Source organism: Typha latifolia, chromosome 1 (genome assembly GCF_019914945.1).
Source record: "Typha latifolia isolate L0001 chromosome 1, TyphaL0001v2, whole genome shotgun sequence".
Lineage (NCBI taxonomy): Eukaryota > Viridiplantae > Streptophyta > Magnoliopsida > Poales > Typhaceae > Typha > Typha latifolia.
In genome coordinates, this window is record NC_133086.1 from 23,056,557 (window position 1) to 23,076,845 (window position 20,289).

Below are 20,289 nucleotides of genomic sequence, written 5' to 3' on the forward strand. Positions count from 1 at the left end.
GTATTATTAACTCATGATTATTTCTTAGAAATATTAGTTTAATCTCTGACCTCATAATTTATTAAAAAATATCCTTCCTATATAAATATAGAGTAATATAATATGATGCACTTGATACTTATCTTGCGTACTATGGGATCCCACATCGAAGACTAGCACATAGGACTGGGGCCCATCTTCTTTAATATGGATTTTTGTTGGTGGGATAGGTGGGATAATCGATTGCTTGTGCTTGTGAAATGCTTACAGATTCTATTTGGGATGGGATGGGCCCACGTGGAATCCTACAGATACTTTTCTTGTCCTAATGGGATCTACAAAGAATAATACAAGGGAGGATGCATGATGTATAATTTAGTTGTTTAAATAATGTATTTTTCTTTTCTTATCATGTTATGAATGGCCCCAAGATAGCATCCTGTTACCCACTTCTATACTACATCCTAGAAGACTAGCCTACTAATTACAAATGAGATGACAAAACTACCATTATGTTCATTGGATCCATTGAATCTTCTAGGAGGGCCAGTGGATCCGGAGTCCTGATATTTTGGGGGCCAGGGGTGTCTTTTTCTCTAAAAAGGAGAAATAGAAAATATTTGTGGTGGAATTAGGGAACCAATGTCTTAATTAGTTTGTTGCATCCACATGATTAGATAAATTTAATATCAAACCCCACTATTTCCTCTTCTTTCTGGCAAAATTTTAATGAATTCATTTCTCTTGTTCAACTCATTCGGAGGCTTGCGGTGGCATCGAATTGCCAGCCACCAAGTAATCTCCAGTTCGGAAAAGTGGGGAGGAACTTCCACTTTCTAACTCCCACTTCCAGTCTTCGAGCCCACTACATCCAATCCAAAAGGTTAGAAAATCAATAGCGTTTAAATCTTAATGAAGCCCTTTAATGTACTCTTTTTTAGTTAGAGTGTCACCTTCTTAAGTATAAACACCATGACAGAAATCCTTGTTTTTGTATCATATCTAACATTCCAACTACAATTCCCCTTAACCCGGAGGGTATCTGACTCACACTGGCAGGTGGCAGACCTGAAAGTGAGTTCCCCCTCCTTCTAATCCTTAATCCACATCAAACAACTCCCATTAATCCTACCTTCCAAGTTCCATTCAACTAAGAAAGACAGGTGAGGGGCATTCTAGTAATCGTGTGCTAATAATGTTTAGGCCACTTGGACTAATAAGAGAGCAACACAATGGAAAATATAACTAAATGGACGGTTTTGTCCTTCCGACACTATAAAGTTGTCAAGCATTGGGAGTGGAGTGAAAGCCAATAAAAGAACCATCTTTCTCTTTATCTTTTATTACCAGTTTGTTTTAGAAAACCAAGGGTGCAACTTCTCTGTCTCAGCCTCCATGGCGTAGAAGCAATTCATCCCCTATAGCGTTTGCGTGCTGGTCTCCCTTGTTAACTAATCCAACAATATAAGAGAGCCACTCTTCCATAGTTCCATTGGAGGCTAGCGCTAGCTAGTACTGAGGTTCTTGTTCTTTTGCTTGTTATTGATGTACGAAAGGAGGAGAGGAGGAGGAAGAAGGGGTAGTAATCCTGGGAAAGCCGGGGGAGTTATCGGGGCTCTTGGATTGCATCAATGAGGTCACTGCAGCCATCGCAGCAGCAGCGTCTTCGTCGGCGGCGGGGATGAGCGAGTCGGCTTACCGGGTGGAGACCACACCGCGCCTTGCACAATGGAGGATCGACGCGCTCTCCTCTTGCACTTATCGCAAGTCCGATCCCTTCAAGATGGGTCTCTGGAACTGGTATAGATGTCTTTTTTTACTGGCGAAATTTTTACTCGCTCTAATTAAATCTTCATCAAGGTGCTGTCTTTCTTTGGGGAAGCGAAAAAAGATCCGATTTTGGAAGTTCCGACATGAATAGAAAAAGATTCTTTCTTGACTATGTTCTGGATTCTTTCTAGTTTCTTCTGAGTATTCTCCTTCTTGTGAGTTGGGCTTGTGATTTTCTTACAGAATTAGTATGTGATTTGTTGTAAAGATTTGATCTTGCAAGAGCTAGACATGTTTTTCATCTTTGATTTAGGAAATCACATAGGAAGTTGCCTTGTGTTGAACTAAACTGTTGAAAAAATAACTACAAGGATTAGCTAAAAGTTTTTTTTTTTTTTTTTTTTTTGTTTTTTGTGAAGGCATCTAACAGTGGAGAGGAATAAACAACTCTACGTGAAGCTCTATCCAGAGGTCTCAAACTTGACAAGAGATAAACCCCCAATAGCCTCCTTCATCATCAAGCTCGTCTCCTCCTCTTCTCCGACTCGCAAAACTCTAGTCCATCCAGGTCTCTGTGTTCTTCTGCACTCTGTTTTTCTTTGTCCTTTCTTCTATTTATGTACTTTCCAATATTTGAGGTTTTTGTTTGGTATTGTTCTTCTTGACATGTTCACTACTTTAAATGGACTTTGACAAAACTTTGGGATAGCAAGATCTTGTGATGCGGTATGCTAACTAATCCATAGTATGTGCAGGAATTTGTGACAAGCAGCTAAAGAGCAACGACGATTTTGTATGGGCAATTGATACACTTATTACTGGCAGACTTGTAATTGACGTTGAGTTTCTTGATCTAAAGACTCTGCCACCAACTGTAAGAAATTCTAACTTGTTCTTCTTTACATGGTTGGTGTAGCAGAGCTCTCTCTCTCTCTCTCTCTCTCTCTCTCGTCATAATAATTTTACCTGAAATCCAAGCTTCCAAAGTAGTTCTGCATACATGTGGATTACACGGCAAAGTCTCTCTAGTTTCTTCTCAGAACTTTTTACCAAGAATAAAAATTTTACAGTTATTGTGTTCAGTGTTTCTGACTGCTCCATGTTGCAAACTGCCATCTTCAAGTTTGCAGAGAGCAGGTCAAAAGAGAAAAAGAGAAGACATATTTAAAATGCAGGAAGAAGTGAGTAAAGGAACAAGATATCAACAGCATTTAGTTAGTGAAGACATCAAGTTACTCTCGATCTTAAATCAAGTTAAACCTGATTAATGCACCAAATAGAGAAGCTCCAAGAGTTGGTTGCAACTTCCAATTTATCAGTTAATCTATGCCCTTCCACCACAAACTATATCAGTATCAGGATCTAGAGATAATTTTTACATCAAAATTTGGATTTAATGCTGCAATATTTCAGATCACTACATGTTTAGTGGTCGATAAACCTGTAAATTTGGTAGTTGGGGTTCTCATTCTATCTGGTATTAGCATAAATTTGGCATCTTTTATACCATCTATGTAGTTTTACTGAATTGTAGATTAACTTGTTATTGATTGCCTCAAATTAAAATCCTAGTGCATTTCCTGCTATGCACTAATGTACTCCAGCAGTTCTATAACTGCATTTTTCATTTTCGGTATCAATCAAGAGCAGAGCTCTTTTTTCTATGAAGCAACGCACCACTAATCACCTGGAAAATTGATTAGTGTTGCACAGCTGGTAGAAGAAAGCTAGAAATGCACTGTCTCATTTAATTCTTGTTCTGTAACACAGGGTGGAGAACCAGCCTCCATCTGGACCAGTCAACACATTAAGAAGTACTCAAATTGTACTGCTTTATCTTGCCTGAGCCGAATGCTATCAGAGGGTATCCACACTGACATCACAATCAATGCCATGGACGGCAGCATTGCTGCCCACCGTGCTGTTCTAGCTACAAGATCTCCTGTCTTCCGTAGCATGTTCTCCCACAATCTCAAAGAGAAAGAACTGTCTACAGTGAATATCTCTGATATGTCCTTTGATGCTTGCCAGGCCTTCCTCAACTACATTTATGGAAATTTCCAGGCCAATGAATTCCTCACTCATCGGCTTGCCCTTCTCCGGGCTGCAGATAAGTATGACATCTGTGACCTAAAAGAGGCATGCCATGATAGCCTTTTAGATGACATTGATACAAAGAATGTGCTCGAGAGACTACAGACTGCATATCTCTATCGCCTGCCTAAGCTAAAGAGCAGCTGCATGAGATACCTGGTGAACTTTGGAAAAATATATGAGATACGTGATGACTTCAATGTGTTCCTTCAGAACGCCGATAGGGAACTCATAGCTGAAATCTTTCATGAGGTTCTTGCAGCCTGGAAAGGTTTCTAAATATCCTGTTAGGAAAGGTAATATATATTTATAAATATTTGTGTTATAATTGTGTGGGTTTTCACTGTAAATAGATTGACAAACAGATGTATAGGATTTGTTCTTATGAAGTGGGTGCATACATTAGTTCAAGATGGATATGTATAATTTGATTGAAGGAAACTATCCATTCCCTATTTTATAATGAAAACTCATTATTTTTCATGCATCATCCTTTTGTTCTGATATTTTCTCTTTTATCTTGCATGTCGTGTTTCATTTATTAATCATCAAATTTGACTTAAGTGTTGGAATTAAAAGCTTGGTTGTTTTGTTGTAGTTAATATCTGAATTGTTAGAAGAGCTGCAAAAATGCTTAAAAGGGTTCTATATGCAGGTGCTACTGTTAGTTAAAAGAAAAGAAAGACTTATTATATTTTCAATTTTGCCCTTGCCCGATCAGTTACTGCCACCATAGAGGAGCTTATTTGGCAAATGTAGAAGATAATGCTCTCTCCTTGGTATTACAAGACAATGTCCTCTGCTAAATGTATCAAAAACATCTTCAAACCTTCCCACTGGCCTAACAAATGTCGCATGACAACTAAAATTGACAAGATAGTGACCAAGGCAGGCCTCTAGTTTCTCTCTAGTTGTTGAAATTACTGTCAGATTTTCCTTTTTTTTAATCCCTTTTAGTGCCAACATCTTTTGCATCCAAAACATTAGAGGGGGAAAATATCTCCATGCAAACATCACCAATCACACAGAAGTTGAAATATTCGGCGATTTCTGATTTCATCATCTAGTCAATATTATCAGCATACATAAAATGAAGTTTTTTTGTTGATACAATGATAACAGCTGAATTCTGAACTAGCTACTTTGACAAACATATACATCTAATGATCCTGCTGATGCATTATAAATATCAGAGAAATTTGTGATTCTTTAACAGGATTGCCATCTGCAAAGGCTTCTTACATCATATCATCAAATATCACAGATCAAATAAAGAACATTGTCACTTGCTAATTTTCAGAAATTCGGCATCTTGTGATGAAGATAAATAGATAGAAAGGCATATCCAACCAAACATTTTTCAGACGCTAATATCATAGTATTACAAAAGATGACAGTTTACATTTTTAATACTGTAATAAGATGGTGTGTCACCTCCAGAAGTTTCCCCAGAATTTTTGCTAAAATTGAATCACCATTTCTCACCTACCCATTTGATCTAATAAATGACACTTGTTCTGATAGCTCTGATTAAGATTAGCCAGTGTGTCACCATCCGGTCTTTAGAAAGTTTCTTCATCCACTGACCTCTCGACAGAACATTTGAAGAATGTAATAGCTTAAAAGTATCAGAGGTTATAGAACTAATCAAAGCTAGCAGCTAACTGTGACAGAGTCTATTTCTACCCAAATGGATCTCTCTTCCAAATTCACAACCATTGTACCAATACCCGATGTTTAACCAAAAAGACTAAAATTTGACAAATGATCCCGAGATTATATGATTATTACTATCGAAAAGCTTTTTGATGTCCATTTGTTGTTACTTTAGAATATAGCCAAATGCACAGCTCATACTTGTCTTCTTATTCAGATGATATATCCCATCTAAAGCAAAGAGAAAATAACGGGAATCTTATTCTTTGATGAACAACAAGCACCTGTCCACTTATTTTTTGTCATCCAACTATCTGGGCCTACATTAAGAATATGAATTTGAATACCAGGTAAACTACTCTTTATCATTTTCTATTCAGTTCTGAATCAATCTGATGCTGTTTAAGCACCTAATTGAAGCGTATGGTTCTTGGAAAGGTTAAAAGAAATCCACTACTATGCTCTCTTCTACAACCTTTAAATCAAATAGTTATATGATGTGATCTGTGACATAGCAATTGACAAGAAAACACATCAACATACAAGACCATAATTTGGATTCATGCAAGTTGAATGTTATCTTAAGATAGATATCTACTAGAAACACACATTAGTCGAGGTGATCGGCCCACTTTCTGGCCCAATAATGAATATTTTTTAAAGATCGCAATAGGGAGCACTTTCAAAGTGACCAACACCAAAGACAGCATCAACGTTCTTTTTCCTGGCACTACCAATTCATTGAAACAAGTTTAGACTTCATATTTCTCTATTTATCAGCCAATACTTTGGAATTTAACATGATTCTTTTCGCTATTATGTCATAAAAGCTTCACCTTTGTTTTCCTTGTACACCTTCATAGCACCAAGTCTAGCCAACTCTTCCAGAAAGGAAAGAAGCGGCTCACACTTCAACTGCTTGGATACCAAATCTATGAATCTTATCTCGTATTAAATTTTATCTCTGACAAATTTCTTTTTAGCAAAGTGGCTTTTATGAAACAGAAAGCTTCCAGTCTCCCCCACTACTTTCTGTTACAAAAAGGGTCATCTATTCCAGCCGTGGCCTTATAAACTGAGAACCCCCACCCCCCCAACACAGTAACCCTTCCGAAGAGAACAATAAAAAAGAAAAATTTAAGCAAAAGGAGTGATGGGTTCTCAAAGGAAGAGCTTTATTTCCCTTTGTTTGCTCTTTCTCCTCTTTATTCTACTGCAGAGACCCTCTTTGGCTTCCAAAAAGGTACCTGAAGTCTAAGATTTTTTCATGGCTATCTTACGATTAGAACGCAAATCTCATGTGGGTCTGTCCATTTATGCTGCAGTCTTATGTTGTCTACTTTGGAGGCCATTCTCATGGCTCGGAAGAGGTCTCTTCGGCCTCCCACGAGAGAGTCGTGGATTCCCACTATGAGTTTCTTGGTTCGTTCTTAGGAAGGTAAAGAGATTTCCCAGCACACAACTTAGTCCTCCTTCTCCTTCTCTGTGGTAATATTTTCAAGCTCTAATGCAGCAAGGAGAAGGCCCAAGATGCGATCTTTTACTCATACACCAAGTACATCAATGGCTTCGCAGCCAACCTCGAACAAGAGGAGGCAATGGAGATATCAAGTGAGAAATTTTAGTACATTTATTTGTTTGGGTCCCTGTTCTTCTTTGCTTCTTATTTCTTTGACATGGCTCTCTTTGATCATTTTGTAGAGAATCCAAGGGTCATATCTGTGTTTCCAAACAGAGGGCACAAATTGCACACAACCCGTTCGTGGGATTTCCTTGGTCTGGAGAAGAGCGGCAGAATCCCACGGAGTTCCATTTGGACGAAGGCAAAGTTTGGAGAAGATGTCATCATTGGAAACCTTGATACTGGTACCTATCATGCACAAAGATACTCCCTTTCTATTATGCTTCAATTATTCTATGCGCTTCCTCACTTATTAATCTAACATCTTGAAGCATGTAGTTCAGTTAGAACCTCTTAGCTTTTAGGTGACCCCTTTATTGGACATTAAAAAATGCTCATCAAAAGTAACGGCCATTTTTTGTCCATAATGATATGTGTTTAAAACCTCTCTATCTCTCTCTCTCTCTCTCTCTCTCTCTCTCTCTGCTGCATTGAAGTGGTTTTGAAGATACTGTTGCATTCTGAAACATGTCTCACACCCATACAAGCAACAAGTTGGCATTTAAATCTGTTTGACTTGGTAGCTTCACTTGTTCTTTTACCTCATGTAAGAAGCGGCACTTTTTGAGTTTTTGAACAGTAAAATAATATTTTTCCCATTTAAACTGATCATGAATTCCTAAGTTAATATAGGCCATAAACAAAAGGATTAGCCATTATTTACATCTAGTTAGACAAAATCCAGCAATCCATTATAAGAAACAAGTCATAATGGACATAAATCATATGCATGTAGATTAATATGACTCAACCATTTGATTACTTTGGTGACCTCCTGTTACCCTTCTTATTTCAAATGGTTAAAGATGCACATGTTGAACATATCCAGTTTCAAATACTAATAGTATCAGTTTAACTGGAAAGAAAGTTTTAACTCTCTAAAACAAATATCTTGATATAAGGTACATGAGAAGCTGCGCTAAACTATTAGATTACAGTTGTGACCTTCTTATATATATATATATATATTGAATTAAAGCGTGCATAAAGTTATTTTTATTCCACAAACAAACTTTTGAGCCAAGTCGGAGAGATGGAATGGAAGAGCCATGAGGGGTTGTCTCCTGTCACGTTTGACCTCAGAATGGCATATGGCAGAGTGCGGGCGTACAAAAGTCCAACTCATCACGTCTCAATGATGACTAAAAGTACCATTGACTAAGGCACTTGTTGCACATGGTAACAGCTGGGAGGCCTCCCCTCCACCATTTGTCCATCGTCAAATCTCTATCACCTCCTCTCTGGCTTCTTTGCAGGTGTATGGCCGGAATCAGAAAGCTTCAGAGATGAAGGAATTGGCCCCGTTCCGTCGAACTGGAGAGGAATCTGTCAGACCCAGTCTGACATTGACAACAAAGTTCGTTGCAACAGGTCTGTCTGTCCGTTTTGTTCCCCTGGCCTCCTCAACACCACCCTTTAGTATATCCTTCTCCACCACCCCCCCTCTCTCTCTCTCTCTCTTTATTGCAGCACATTGGATGCAAACCCTCAGCTCCAGCATTTTCCTGCAATCCGATAACTTTTTCACCTATCTTTCTTTGATGAACTCGAGTTTGAAGCACTAAACGGCCACCTAGATAGGACTAACATTATACACACATAAAGCTTAAATGGGCATTATCTTCCTATAAGTTTCCAGCATGACTTTCGTAGCACTATTTCTTTCTTTTTCAGTTAGTGGGGTCGATCGCTTTAGTAAAAGCCTCTCTCTCTCTCTCTCTCTCTCTCTCTCTTCTTTTTTTTCGTTCACTCTATGTTTCACCTTTTTTTCAACTTTATCGTTTACCCCACTAAAGACCGTCAATTGTAAATTCTAATGTACAATCTAAAGGAGTGGAGTGTAGGAAATTGCTGCAGTCGAGGCTGCAGGCCATCTGCTCCCATTCCTTTTTCTCTGATTGTATCATAGCAAAAGGACAGCCTCTTCTGCTTCGTTTCAGATTGCTAACGTTTTTTTAAAAAAAAAAAAAAAGAAAAAAAAGATTGCTAACGTGTTGGTTATTAGGATTGGCAGCAGATGCTTGGCCAGACTAGCAACCAACTCTACGTTACTTGTTTTTTGCCTCTTTCCAAAAAACTTTGGAGTTTTTCTTCTTATATGTTACAATAATGCTGTCCTCACCTAGCTGTGATTAATTTGGATTTAGTCAACAAATATAGTGTCCTCAGTGTGGGTGCGAAAGGGTTGAAACATAGATAATAAAATAGTGGTACTTGAATATATTTTTCTCAAAATGTTACGTTTATGTGCAACTCTGCAAGTCCATCTTTTTATGTTGGAATAATAAACAAATATAGAAGGCAAATTATTTAGTCTTACGAAGAAGAGGACCACTCCCGAGAATCCTGAGCCGGGAGCCCGACCAACCGCTAAAAGTTCCTCAAGATGCATTTCACGGAATACGCGTTTCCCGGGAAGACCGTTTTAAAGTTGACCAACCGTTTCTACAAATGACCGTTGAGCCATCTGAATTGTGTCAACTGTCTGTCTGTCTGTCTGTCTGTCTGTCTGACCATCCATCACCAATGATCATGATGAATCTGACGGTCCAAATGCTGCTGTGCGCAGGAAGCTGATCGGAATCAGGTACTTCAACAAGGGCTATCAATCGTTGGCCGGCTCGGCCAGCCCGGAGTCGAGCACGCCGCGAGACACCGACGGCCATGGGACCCACACGCTCTCCACTGCCGCTGGCCGGTTCGTGCCGGGTGCCAACCTATTTGGCTATGGCAATGGCACGGCGAAGGGCGGTGCACCTAACGCCCGTGTCGCCGCTTACAAGGTGTGCTGGCCACCGGTCAATGGCAGCGAGTGCTTCGACGCTGACATACTTGCAGCCTTTGATGCGGCCATCGACGATGGTGTGCATGTCCTCTCGGTGTCGCTCGGCGGAGGGCCGACGGATTATTTTAAGGATGGGGTAGCAATTGGGTCGTTTCATGCAGTCAAGCATGGGATCATAGTGGTGTGTTCGGCTGGCAATTCCGGGCCCGATTCGGGCTCGGTATCAAACACTGCACCGTGGATTGTTACAGTTGGAGCTAGCACAATTGATAGAGAGTTTCCTGCTTATGTTTCACTTGGTAATAAGAAGCAAATTAAGGTTAGTATTCACTAGGTATACACACACACACACACACACACTAATGTTGGCCTTTATTTTGGTCATAATCGTTTTTGTTTTGTGAATTTTTAGGGACAAAGCCTTTCTCCCATGAGCCTTCCAGGGAACAAGTACTATCCCATGATTAGTTCTGTAGAAGCTAAAGCTTCCAATACAACAGAGCATGAAGCGTAAGAGTGAACTCCAGTTAAATTTAGTTCCATAGTAGTTGCCGTATATATATATATATGGGATCTTAATTTCCATTATCATCAGCATAAAGTTCTACACGTTCTTCTATTTGAATTTGCAGAAAGTTATGTCTTTTGAGATCTCTAGACCCTGCAAAGGTGAAAGGAAAGATAGTTTTTTGCCTTCGTGGGAAGAATGCAAGGGTGGCAAAGGGAGAGGTTGTTCACCAGGCTGGTGGCCTTGGGATGGTCTTAGCCAACGACGAAGCCACCGGAAACGAGATCATTGCAGACGCTCATGTTCTTCCTGCAACCCATATCAGTTATTCAGATGGCCTTGCTCTTCTTTCCTACCTCAACTCCACCAAGTATGTTCCTTCCACAGCTATTAGTTCATTAAAAAGCAATTGACTCAAAATTTTAACCAGTTAGATAATGGATCAATAATGTATGTGCAGATCGGCATCTGGGTATATCACGATTCCAGAAACAAAGATCGGTACGAAACCAGCACCTTTCATGGCTGCTTTCTCTTCTCAGGGGCCAAATACCGTCAACCCTGAGATCCTCAAGGTTCACAATGAAACTAAACTCTTATATTACTCTACATAAACTCCAAGTTGCTCCAATAGTCCCACTGATACTTCTTGCTCATTCTTCGTAGCCTGATATCACTGCACCTGGTGTTAGTATTCTTGCTGCCTATACTGGTGCATCAGGACCTACAGGTCTCGCCTTCGATGAACGCCGCGTTCTCTTCAACTCGGAGTCTGGTACCTCCATGTCTTGCCCTCATGTCGCGGGCATTGCCGGCCTCCTCAAAGCTCTCCACCCTGAATGGAGTCCTTCAGCAATCAAGTCAGCTATCATGACTAGTGGTAAGCATCAATATCTCATTGTTCTGAGGACTAGTTCGGCAATCAGCATGCATACATATAATTAATGTGACATCTGGTTGTTGAGTAATCTGAGCATGTTTCATTACCATCACTATCTCGTTTTTCTGAGCACTAGTTCAGCAATCAGCATGCATACAGTAATCTAAGAAAGCTTCATTACCTTGCCTCTTATGCAGCTAGAATTCAAGACAACATACAAGAGCCTATGAACAACTCATCCTTTCTGAAGGCAACTCCATTCAGCTATGGCTCTGGTCACGTCCAACCTAACCGCGCCATGGATCCCGGTCTCATTTACGATCTAAACACCGATGATTACTTGAATTTCTTATGTGCATTGGGCTACAACTCGACCCAAATCGCAACTTTCAGCATCGAACCTTACAAATGCCCAGCTAAACCTCCAAAGCTTGAAGATTTTAACTACCCCTCTATAGCTGTTCCTAATCTATCAGGTGATCTTAGTGTCACCAGAACAGTGAGAAATGTTGGAATACCAAGCACTTACACAGTTCGTGTGAAGCAGCCAACAGGTGTATCTGTGACTGTGGAGCCATCAAGCCTCAAATTTGACAAAATGGGTGAAGAGAAGAAGTTTAGGATTACCCTAAAGGCTAAGCAGAGGAATTCTAACAGAGGTTATGTCTTTGGTATGATGACATGGTCAGATGGGAAACACCACGTAAGGAGTCCAATTGTGGTGAAAGCAATAGGGCATAAGCCTTGATATAGTGCCACGGCATTTGCTTCTTCCTCATTTAAATTTTGGATTAGGTTGTGGAGATGGATAAGAGATGAATGTGATGGCAAATCTTGTCTGACTTGTTGAAGAGAGATGTATTGATGATCACTTCAATTGTAAGCAATAAAAGGCAAAGTAATTCTTAAGTGTTCCAATTTCTAAACAATGTTGTCTCATCTTCCTTCTATCCAGAAATAATCCTTACAATTTGAGGAATTTACAAGTAAAGAAGAAAAATTGACGGTTAAAATGAAATAAACTGAGGGAGGTTTTTTTTTTTTTTTTAATGATTAAACTAACACTAACTCGGACGAGTTGGACTCGGACGAGTTGGACGATGGGCTTTGCCTTCCTTCGTGGGTTTTCTCAATTATGGTCGGCGCGTTGAGACAGCGAAGCGCCAGTAAAGAAAAGAGAGGTTTTTAGGCGTCTACGCTTCTCTCGAAGAAGGAAAACCCAACTCGCCCTCCTCCTAGATTCTTCAGATTTCTCTTCTTCTTCTTCGTTGTAAAATTCCTTGTCTCGTTCTCTTCGATCGGAAGGGAGGTTATTGGATTGGATTTTTCGTTGAAAAGATCGGAAGAAGATGTCGTACGCGTATCTCTTCAAGTACATCATTATTGGGGATACAGGTTTTGTTTCCTCTCCTCGGCTTCTTGTTTTGATCCCTTCGGAAACGTTAGGGCTTTATCCTGTAATCGATTTTATGGTTTGATCCGTTTTGAAATTGGTGTGAATTGGGTTGATTAATTTGGGATTACTCTTCTATTCTTGGTGTTAGGTCTTTGGTGATATATCTGTCAATCTGTGTCTGGTATAGTGGATCTTTTTTTTAATCCGTAGGGATGGATTAAAATATGCCTTTATTGTTGGAAAGTTTGAGTGTTGTGATCCTGCGTTTTGTTGTCTGTTCTATTTGATCGTGATGGTTTCTACTCTTTTTGGTCAGGAGTTGGAAAATCATGTCTTCTTTTGCAATTCACCGATAAGAGGTTCCAGCCTGTGCATGACTTAACTATTGGCGTGGAATTCGGAGCTAGGATGATCACAATTGAAAACAAACCCATCAAGTTGCAGATTTGGGATACGGTTGGTTTCCATGTTCCTAACCTTTTATTGGAATTGATGTTTGCATTTAAATTTATTGCTTACTCTGCAACAGCTAATAATTCCAAAGTATGGCTCTTTTTAATTCCTTTGTCTTCCATAAAAGAAGAGTTGATATTGCTTGCTAATCAACAAATAAATTCCCTGCGAGTTTGCTCAACTCTTTGTGAGATGTGTTCCTTTTTTTCTCATGTATAGTTAGTTTGATAAACATGAGTTTCAAATAGAGGAATAAGAAGAGTAAGAAAATTATGATCAAATTTATGAGGATTGCTGAAATGTTCTATTTCGAATTGAAATATATTGAGCCACATCCTGTTTCATTTCCTAGAGCCTTAAAATCCAACTAACTCAGATTCCGGCCTTCTAGTTCTAGGTGTTTGCTGGGGGTAATCTTCATAAAGATCTTCCAGGGTCTTTCTTGAGTAAAAGACCTCAAAGGGCTAATTTCACTTTTTTACAACAGTATGTAGATCATATAAGCTATTTTGTAGCTATATGGAATTCTTAGTCATTTTCTACATCGTGGAGTCACCACACAAACATATACAGGACTGAGTGTTGAACTTCAATAAATAGGAATAATATACATTGCAGAATGCATGATTAGAGTAGATCAAGAGCAGCTTTGATATATGCTTTAGCTGAGGAGAAGCACCCAAGTGATCCAAGAATTTAGTTGCCTAGAGATTCATAGGTGAACCAAGGACCCCAGGCAGTTGGTTCAGATCAAGAACTTGGCTACCAGCCTAACTGAGTAGCAATCAGAAGCAAGAGAAGATAGAGGCAATGGTTGTGTAGATGCAAATAAATAAGCTGGAAAGAGGTGTTTTGCATTTCTAAAAGCAAGTAAACACCGAGAACCTAGAGACCAAGAATTTTCTCACAAGTCTGCTACCATAGATTTCGCTGGATTGGGGGGATTGGCAGTTTTATGGAAGATGATTGTTGCACAGGAGAGATATTGGAGCTTCCACTTTTGTGTCCTATTTCTTGTAATGAAATACTGATTTTAATTCTTAATGTATAATGTTTTTGCTAATTTTCACTTCTCCCAATTCATATTCTTCTTGATCAATCACTTAAGTCTTATTAGTATAAAACTAAACTTATTGAACATGTATTTTTGGAATTAGATGCAACAAATTAGAATTTAAAATGCATTCCATATTGTGCTATTATCTATTTCAAAGACTAATATGAATGAAGAATTTTAATTAAATCATAAGAGCTTAATACTACATGCTGCAGCATGATGTACATTTTGATGAACGTGTCATCTTTCTGTTGTTTCATAACCAAAACTGAAGATGATTATCTTAATTTATTCTTGACCTGTCATGGAAGGATTAGTTCCAACTTTTTTTCTCTACTTGGCATATTATGAACCTATAAATGAGTGTTCCTATCAAGTATCAAAACATGCAACTGATGCAAGGTTTTCCTTAATGAAACAGGCAGGCCAAGAATCCTTCAGATCTATTACTAGGTCTTACTACCGAGGGGCAGCTGGTGCACTTTTAGTATATGATATCACCAGGTACTGAGTTTCTGTCAGGTGTATTGGATTTAAATATAACTTGGAAATGTAACCTCTCCATGGCCCAAGCCTAATTGTTTTAAGTGCATGTTTTGTTGGAGGTGTTCATTTTTCTTTTCCTTTTCAATTACTGTTAGGAGAGAGACATTTAATCACCTAGCAAGCTGGTTGGAAGATGCAAGACAACATGCAAATGCTAACATGACCATAATGCTGATTGGTAACAAATGTGATCTGGCTCACCGGCGAGCAGTCAGCACTGAGGAAGGGGAGCAGTTTGCGAAAGAGCATGGTCTGATCTTTATGGAGGCCTCCGCAAAAACTGCACAGAATGTGGAGGAGGTGACTGCATTTTGTTCTATATGTGTGATAATGGAATCAAACTTCTCATTTTATTTTATTATCATAATTCTGGTATTGGCTATCTGTGCAGGCATTTATTAGCACTGCCGCAACCATATATAGGAAGATCCAGGATGGGGTCTTTGATGTCTCCAATGAGGTTAGTTATACTCCCATGTTTAAACATTATCAAACTCCTTCCAGTTTTCTACTTGAACATCATTGCTTCACAGTAAGCAACAACCCCTTGTTTTAGAAATGCAAGAACCACTGGTGGTTCAAGGCCCAGATGGTGCCTAGGCACTTGATGGAAGACTGGTGGTCACTGTAGTGGTGCTAATGTAGTTGATCTTAATGTTTGTATATTGTGATCAAGTGATCATGTAATTATGTTGTTACCTGTAATGCTTGTGTTACTTACTCTAGTAACACTTTTGGTAGCTTGAACTTCACATCTCTTGCATTAGGAACCTGACCTCTATGCATAAGAGGGATTAGGGAAGTTTTGATGACAAAAATATTGGCAAGTTCTCTATAAAAGGAAAAGCATGTAAAATGGGACATTGTGCTTCTTATATGTCCATCCAGGAACGACTAAGTCGGAGCACTCAATGACAATGCTACAGTAGAAGGCACCTTTCATGTCTCTGATACCACTGTCCTGTCATGATGATAATATTTTCTAATACTTTGTCTTGCTAGTTTACTTCTGTTTGACGACATCTTGTATTCCGTACTTGTATGATTGGCATATGATAATCACTAAGCACTTTATATCTACTAAATAAACTAAGATTAATGCTATTTTGTGACTTTTGCAGTCTTATGGAATTAAAGTTGGATATGGAGGAATACCTGGCCCATCTGGAGGGAGGGATGGCTCATCATCCCAAGCTGGCGGCTGTTGCAGTTGAGCTTCAATCCAATAGTTGCGACTTTGTGAATGAGATTCCTTATATATTACTTCTGGCTTATCCAATGATAATAGTTTCTTTGTGGTGATTAATTGTTTCTTCAACATCTGTGGTACTCTGAACCAATCAAATGTGCAGTTTGCTTGGTAAATATTGTATAATCTTCCCAGACATCGAATGAAATCCCCTGTTAATTACTATTCAGCAGTTGCATATTTTATATTGAAGTGTTCCATCTTGTTGGGAATCGAATGTGCTTATTTATTTTATGGTAGAGATTAGTACTTTAGGAGTAACCAGATAACATCGTTGTTGATTCCATGTTATTCTATGTAGGCAAAAGAGCATTGGTTTGCAACCTCCTCCAAAGAAAATGCATGACAAACGTCTCGTTCTAAAACTTTGCACAGGAACTGGTCGATTTATTTGTGGACTTAATGATGTACAAAGAGTTTTTGCTTCCAAACGAGTGAGTCATGTTTTAATCGTTGCTCAGTGAGGGATTGCTCAATTGGCTTGGGAGTATTAAATCACAATCAACTATAGTCTTTACTTGCATCCATAGCATGCGCTCATGTGGGGTTTGAGTCCAAGTGTTGCAAAGACTCACCAACTGCTTCGAAGTCAAGGTTTCGTCGTTATATCTCATTGTGACGGACCGACCAGACGTTTGGTTGTAAAGTGGATCAGTTAAAACGTCAATCTTTTCCAATTCTAAAGAAAGCATGTGAAACAACGGTCAGTTGCTCACCAAAAGCCAACTAATCTTCCAGACATATGACTCTATGAGTGGATTAGCTATAACCGTTGCCAACTCGGAAGCAATATTCTAGTTTATTCCTTCTTCGCTTCAAATTTCAAATGAGAATATCTAAATTAATTACAGAGACTTAAATGACATTTTTCACAGATGGCATCATCATATCTTTTGAATTATAACAGAATGAAAAGGCCTTTTGCATACACATTTAATCTTATTCCAGAATTAACACTTCCGAAATCATCTCATATTCAATCTTTCAGAATGTTTTCATAATATTAGGGAGATACTTTTCAACTGTTTTCCGCTAAAAGGGAGAGAATATAAGGTACTCAGTAGTTTTTTCTTTGCAAAAATATACCTGTAAATATGCAAAGAAAGAGGTGGTCCCTTGAAAATAAGCTAAAAATTGCAGGTGGTTAAAAAATAACAATAATGATCGAATCCCGTGACTACTAACAATTATAATGAAACCAATCGAATTAAAATAATCGAGTAAAATCCAAGCAATCTCCGCCCAATACATTACCAGATCCCAAACCCTACTCCCCAAATCTCCTCATTTCACTCCCCAATCCCCATAAGAGTTTTCCAATCCCAACCCAGACCCTAGCACGATATACAAGAATAGAACAAGAGAAGAAGAATAAGAAGAAGAAGAAGAAACCAACGAGTACTAAAAGAGAGGAGGAGGTGCGGCGAAGCCATGGTCGTGGTAGTCGAGATGTAAGCTATCCTTTATCTTGTGGAATCCATGAGCGAATACACCGAACCCGAATACGAACCCGATCAAGATGATCAGCGCTATCAGCAGCAAGCAAAGGCAGCACGACTTGCTCGGGCAGCACATCTCCGCCGTCCGTTCGATTCCTCCTCTCGAACTTGAATGCGTACAGAGATGAGAGAGGTGAGAGAGGGAGAGTAATCCTATGGGTTCTCGCTTGTTCAATATATAGACGAGATAGAAAGAGTTATGAGGATTCTTTTATGCGGGAGGTTGTATGTTTATTTTATATGCGGTATATGAAGATCGCTGTGTATGCGGATTTTTCGCGGAGAGCTAGTGGTTAGTACTTGATACACTTTATGCGGACACGTGTAAGCTGAATGACGGGTTAACGGATGCGTCAACAAATCCGAACCCGACCCGCTCCCTCTATTTCAAGGAAACGGATTTGGATGCGGATATAGTAAGAGCCCAATCCGCTATTCAAATATTTAAGCGGGGATCTCTATCAGCGATGGCATTTCGAAGTAGACGACAATCTTTTGTGTTAAATAAAAGGTTGTCTTTTAACAGTTATGTCCCTAATATTTTGTATATTTATAATAAGACTATTTGTTATAATTGATGAGAAATATTTTATGGTATCTATGATTTCGTCTATTTCCAATTCCACAGTCTTCAATTCGTCTTTGCCCTTAGCTTTTTTAGTGGCAACAATAGAATGAGATGTGAGAGAACAAGTGGGAGATAAAATTAGTAGTGATAGATGAGGTTGGTGGGGAGATATATGTTATTATGCAGGGAAGGGGTGAGGAATCTATAAAGGGCATAGTAGAGAATGATTTGTACTACTCCCCAAGTTAAAACAAAAAAAAAATCACTCTTGGTATCTTAAAATGTTTTGAGATGCCTTTTTTTTTTTTAAAGAAAGTCTATCAAACAAAAGAAAACCACCAAAAGTCCCACATTTTTGCAACCAAATGTTACTTTCTCTATAATATTATATTGATAGGAGACTAATATGAAAATATAACTAAAATATTATATTGCGAACTATTTACTTGTTTTCATAACCCCTCTTTTGAGAGTCTTCCTAGTTGCCCTTATCGATGGCTTGCCCTCTCTCCCTTCTTCTAATGACTAGATAGACGAAATAGATTTTTCTTATTATTTTTTTTTATCTTTCTCTCTTCCCTCATCTAGAGATGTCCTCTCTAATGTCTCTATCAAATCTAAGCTTCATCACTAATGCATCCAATGTAATTAGTCTTCCATATAACCACTGCTTACATGCTCACTCATCGATGCCGGTTCTATCCCCACCCTCCTGCATCTACTTCATCCATTTTCTTTATGTCACTCATATACTCGTCCCATAACATTCTCTCTCCTTCTATGTTATGCTGCTCCTGTGAGAGCAATATTATTCCCATTTGTTGGGCGTAGGGAGCAGCATCTCTCTCTCCCTCATTCATTACTTCTCACCTCTCAGTTTGTTGACTTGTTGTGGAAGCAAATTGAGAGTGTGGGGCGTGGGTTAGACATGAGCTCTCGCCGTCTCTAACTTGTCTTGCAGAGGCAACCAATAGTCACTGTGGTGGTATTTATGGATGTGAGGGGTGCTCAAGGAGCAGGTTGGCGTTGAGTTTTTGTATGGGAAGCTAAATTTTGTTATCACCTTTGCTGATTGCATGCTAAATCTCTAACTCATGGCATGGCATTGTGCTTCCTCTCACTCACCTCGTCCTTCACTGAGAGACCACAACTCTTAGAGCATTTTATTTTCTCTTTGTAGCTTGGGGATTTCTTTTTCCTTCCAACCATTCAATTTACAGATTTCAACTACCAGATTGCAATGGAGTTACTTGCTAACTTTATAGATTTTATTCTTGACGAATTTTCTAGGGCAGTCTCATATTACTTTTATTTGTGCTCTAGAGTTAGATATCTTATATTCGATGTAGTGATATTCACTATTATAACAAAAATATGAGATTTGTGTCCAAGAATGGTAGTCTTACTCAATTGTTTATCATGATGTCTCCAAGGAATAAATGAAGCTGTGTTTATAGGTTTTCCTTAAAAAAATAGTACCATACACATAGAGTTAGGCGTGTAAACAAGACAGTTTTAGTTTAATCTCGACTCAAAATGAATTTAAAACTCTTTTTTTTATTTAGACTTAATTTGAGTTTAGCTAGGATGAGCTCAAGTCAAGCCCAATCTTTAAACAAGCATATTTTAAGTCATAAATAAGCTGGGCTCAGTTCAATTCTTAAATGAACTAAGTTCGAACTAAAATAACTTAATTATATATATATATATAATTTTTTTTGAGCTTATTAAAACTTTTTTTTGTTTAGGCCAACCGAGAGTAGCTCGCTTATTTTGACAGCCCTATATATAGAGAGTTGGTCTTTCCATCTTGTAACGCCAGATGAGGAGGATTCTATAGATGATTTAAATGATGTATCAAAAATAGCCAAATTGAACAAATATTGGATAACCTCGAAGAAATGGTTAGGGCAACCTGTCTCATGGTGCTAAACAATTGGAACTGCTTATTGCTATGTACAAAGCGAGAGAGAGAGAGAGAGAGAGAAAAGCATTGCGGAGAAAAAGAAATTAGAGAATTATTAATGTCCTAACTCCTAAATTTAACCGCCATTCTAATTTATAATTTCTACCAATCGTTTCAATCTCTTCTGCTCCGCGGGTGAGCACAAACAAATTTAGCCGTTTTATTAATATATCCTACAAATCTATGAATTTTACTTGTTTAT

At 38.7% G+C, this 20,289-nt stretch overlaps 3 protein-coding genes across 3 annotated transcripts; all 3 read left to right on the forward strand.

The window, feature by feature from the left end:
• The first annotated feature begins 415 nt into the window (after window positions 1-415).
• LOC140801772 (BTB/POZ domain-containing protein At1g55760) lies at window positions 416-4,330 on the forward strand. The gene is made up of 4 exons (XM_073157091.1): window positions 416-1,779; window positions 2,169-2,317; window positions 2,505-2,623; window positions 3,520-4,330. The coding sequence occupies exons 1-4, from the start codon at window positions 1,661-1,663 to the stop codon at window positions 4,120-4,122; spliced, it is 990 nt and encodes a 329-aa protein (XP_073013192.1). The 5' UTR covers window positions 416-1,660; the 3' UTR covers window positions 4,123-4,330.
• Window positions 4,331-6,555: 2,225 nt separating this feature from the next.
• LOC140801058 (subtilisin-like protease SBT5.3) lies at window positions 6,556-12,282 on the forward strand. The gene is made up of 11 exons (XM_073156091.1): window positions 6,556-6,742; window positions 6,825-6,937; window positions 7,013-7,110; window positions 7,201-7,365; window positions 8,437-8,551; window positions 9,750-10,284; window positions 10,378-10,475; window positions 10,598-10,843; window positions 10,934-11,048; window positions 11,140-11,353; window positions 11,551-12,282. Exons 1-11 carry the CDS (start codon window positions 6,653-6,655, stop codon window positions 12,099-12,101), a joined length of 2,340 nt encoding a protein of 779 aa, XP_073012192.1. The 5' UTR covers window positions 6,556-6,652; the 3' UTR covers window positions 12,102-12,282.
• Window positions 12,283-12,401: 119 nt separating this feature from the next.
• LOC140801918 (ras-related protein RABB1c-like) lies at window positions 12,402-16,223 on the forward strand. Its single transcript, XM_073157331.1, has 6 exons — window positions 12,402-12,748; window positions 13,066-13,205; window positions 14,681-14,763; window positions 14,901-15,105; window positions 15,197-15,265; window positions 15,927-16,223. Exons 1-6 carry the CDS (start codon window positions 12,703-12,705, stop codon window positions 16,017-16,019), a joined length of 636 nt encoding a protein of 211 aa, XP_073013432.1. The 5' UTR covers window positions 12,402-12,702; the 3' UTR covers window positions 16,020-16,223.
• The last annotated feature ends 4,066 nt before the right edge of the window (window positions 16,224-20,289 follow it).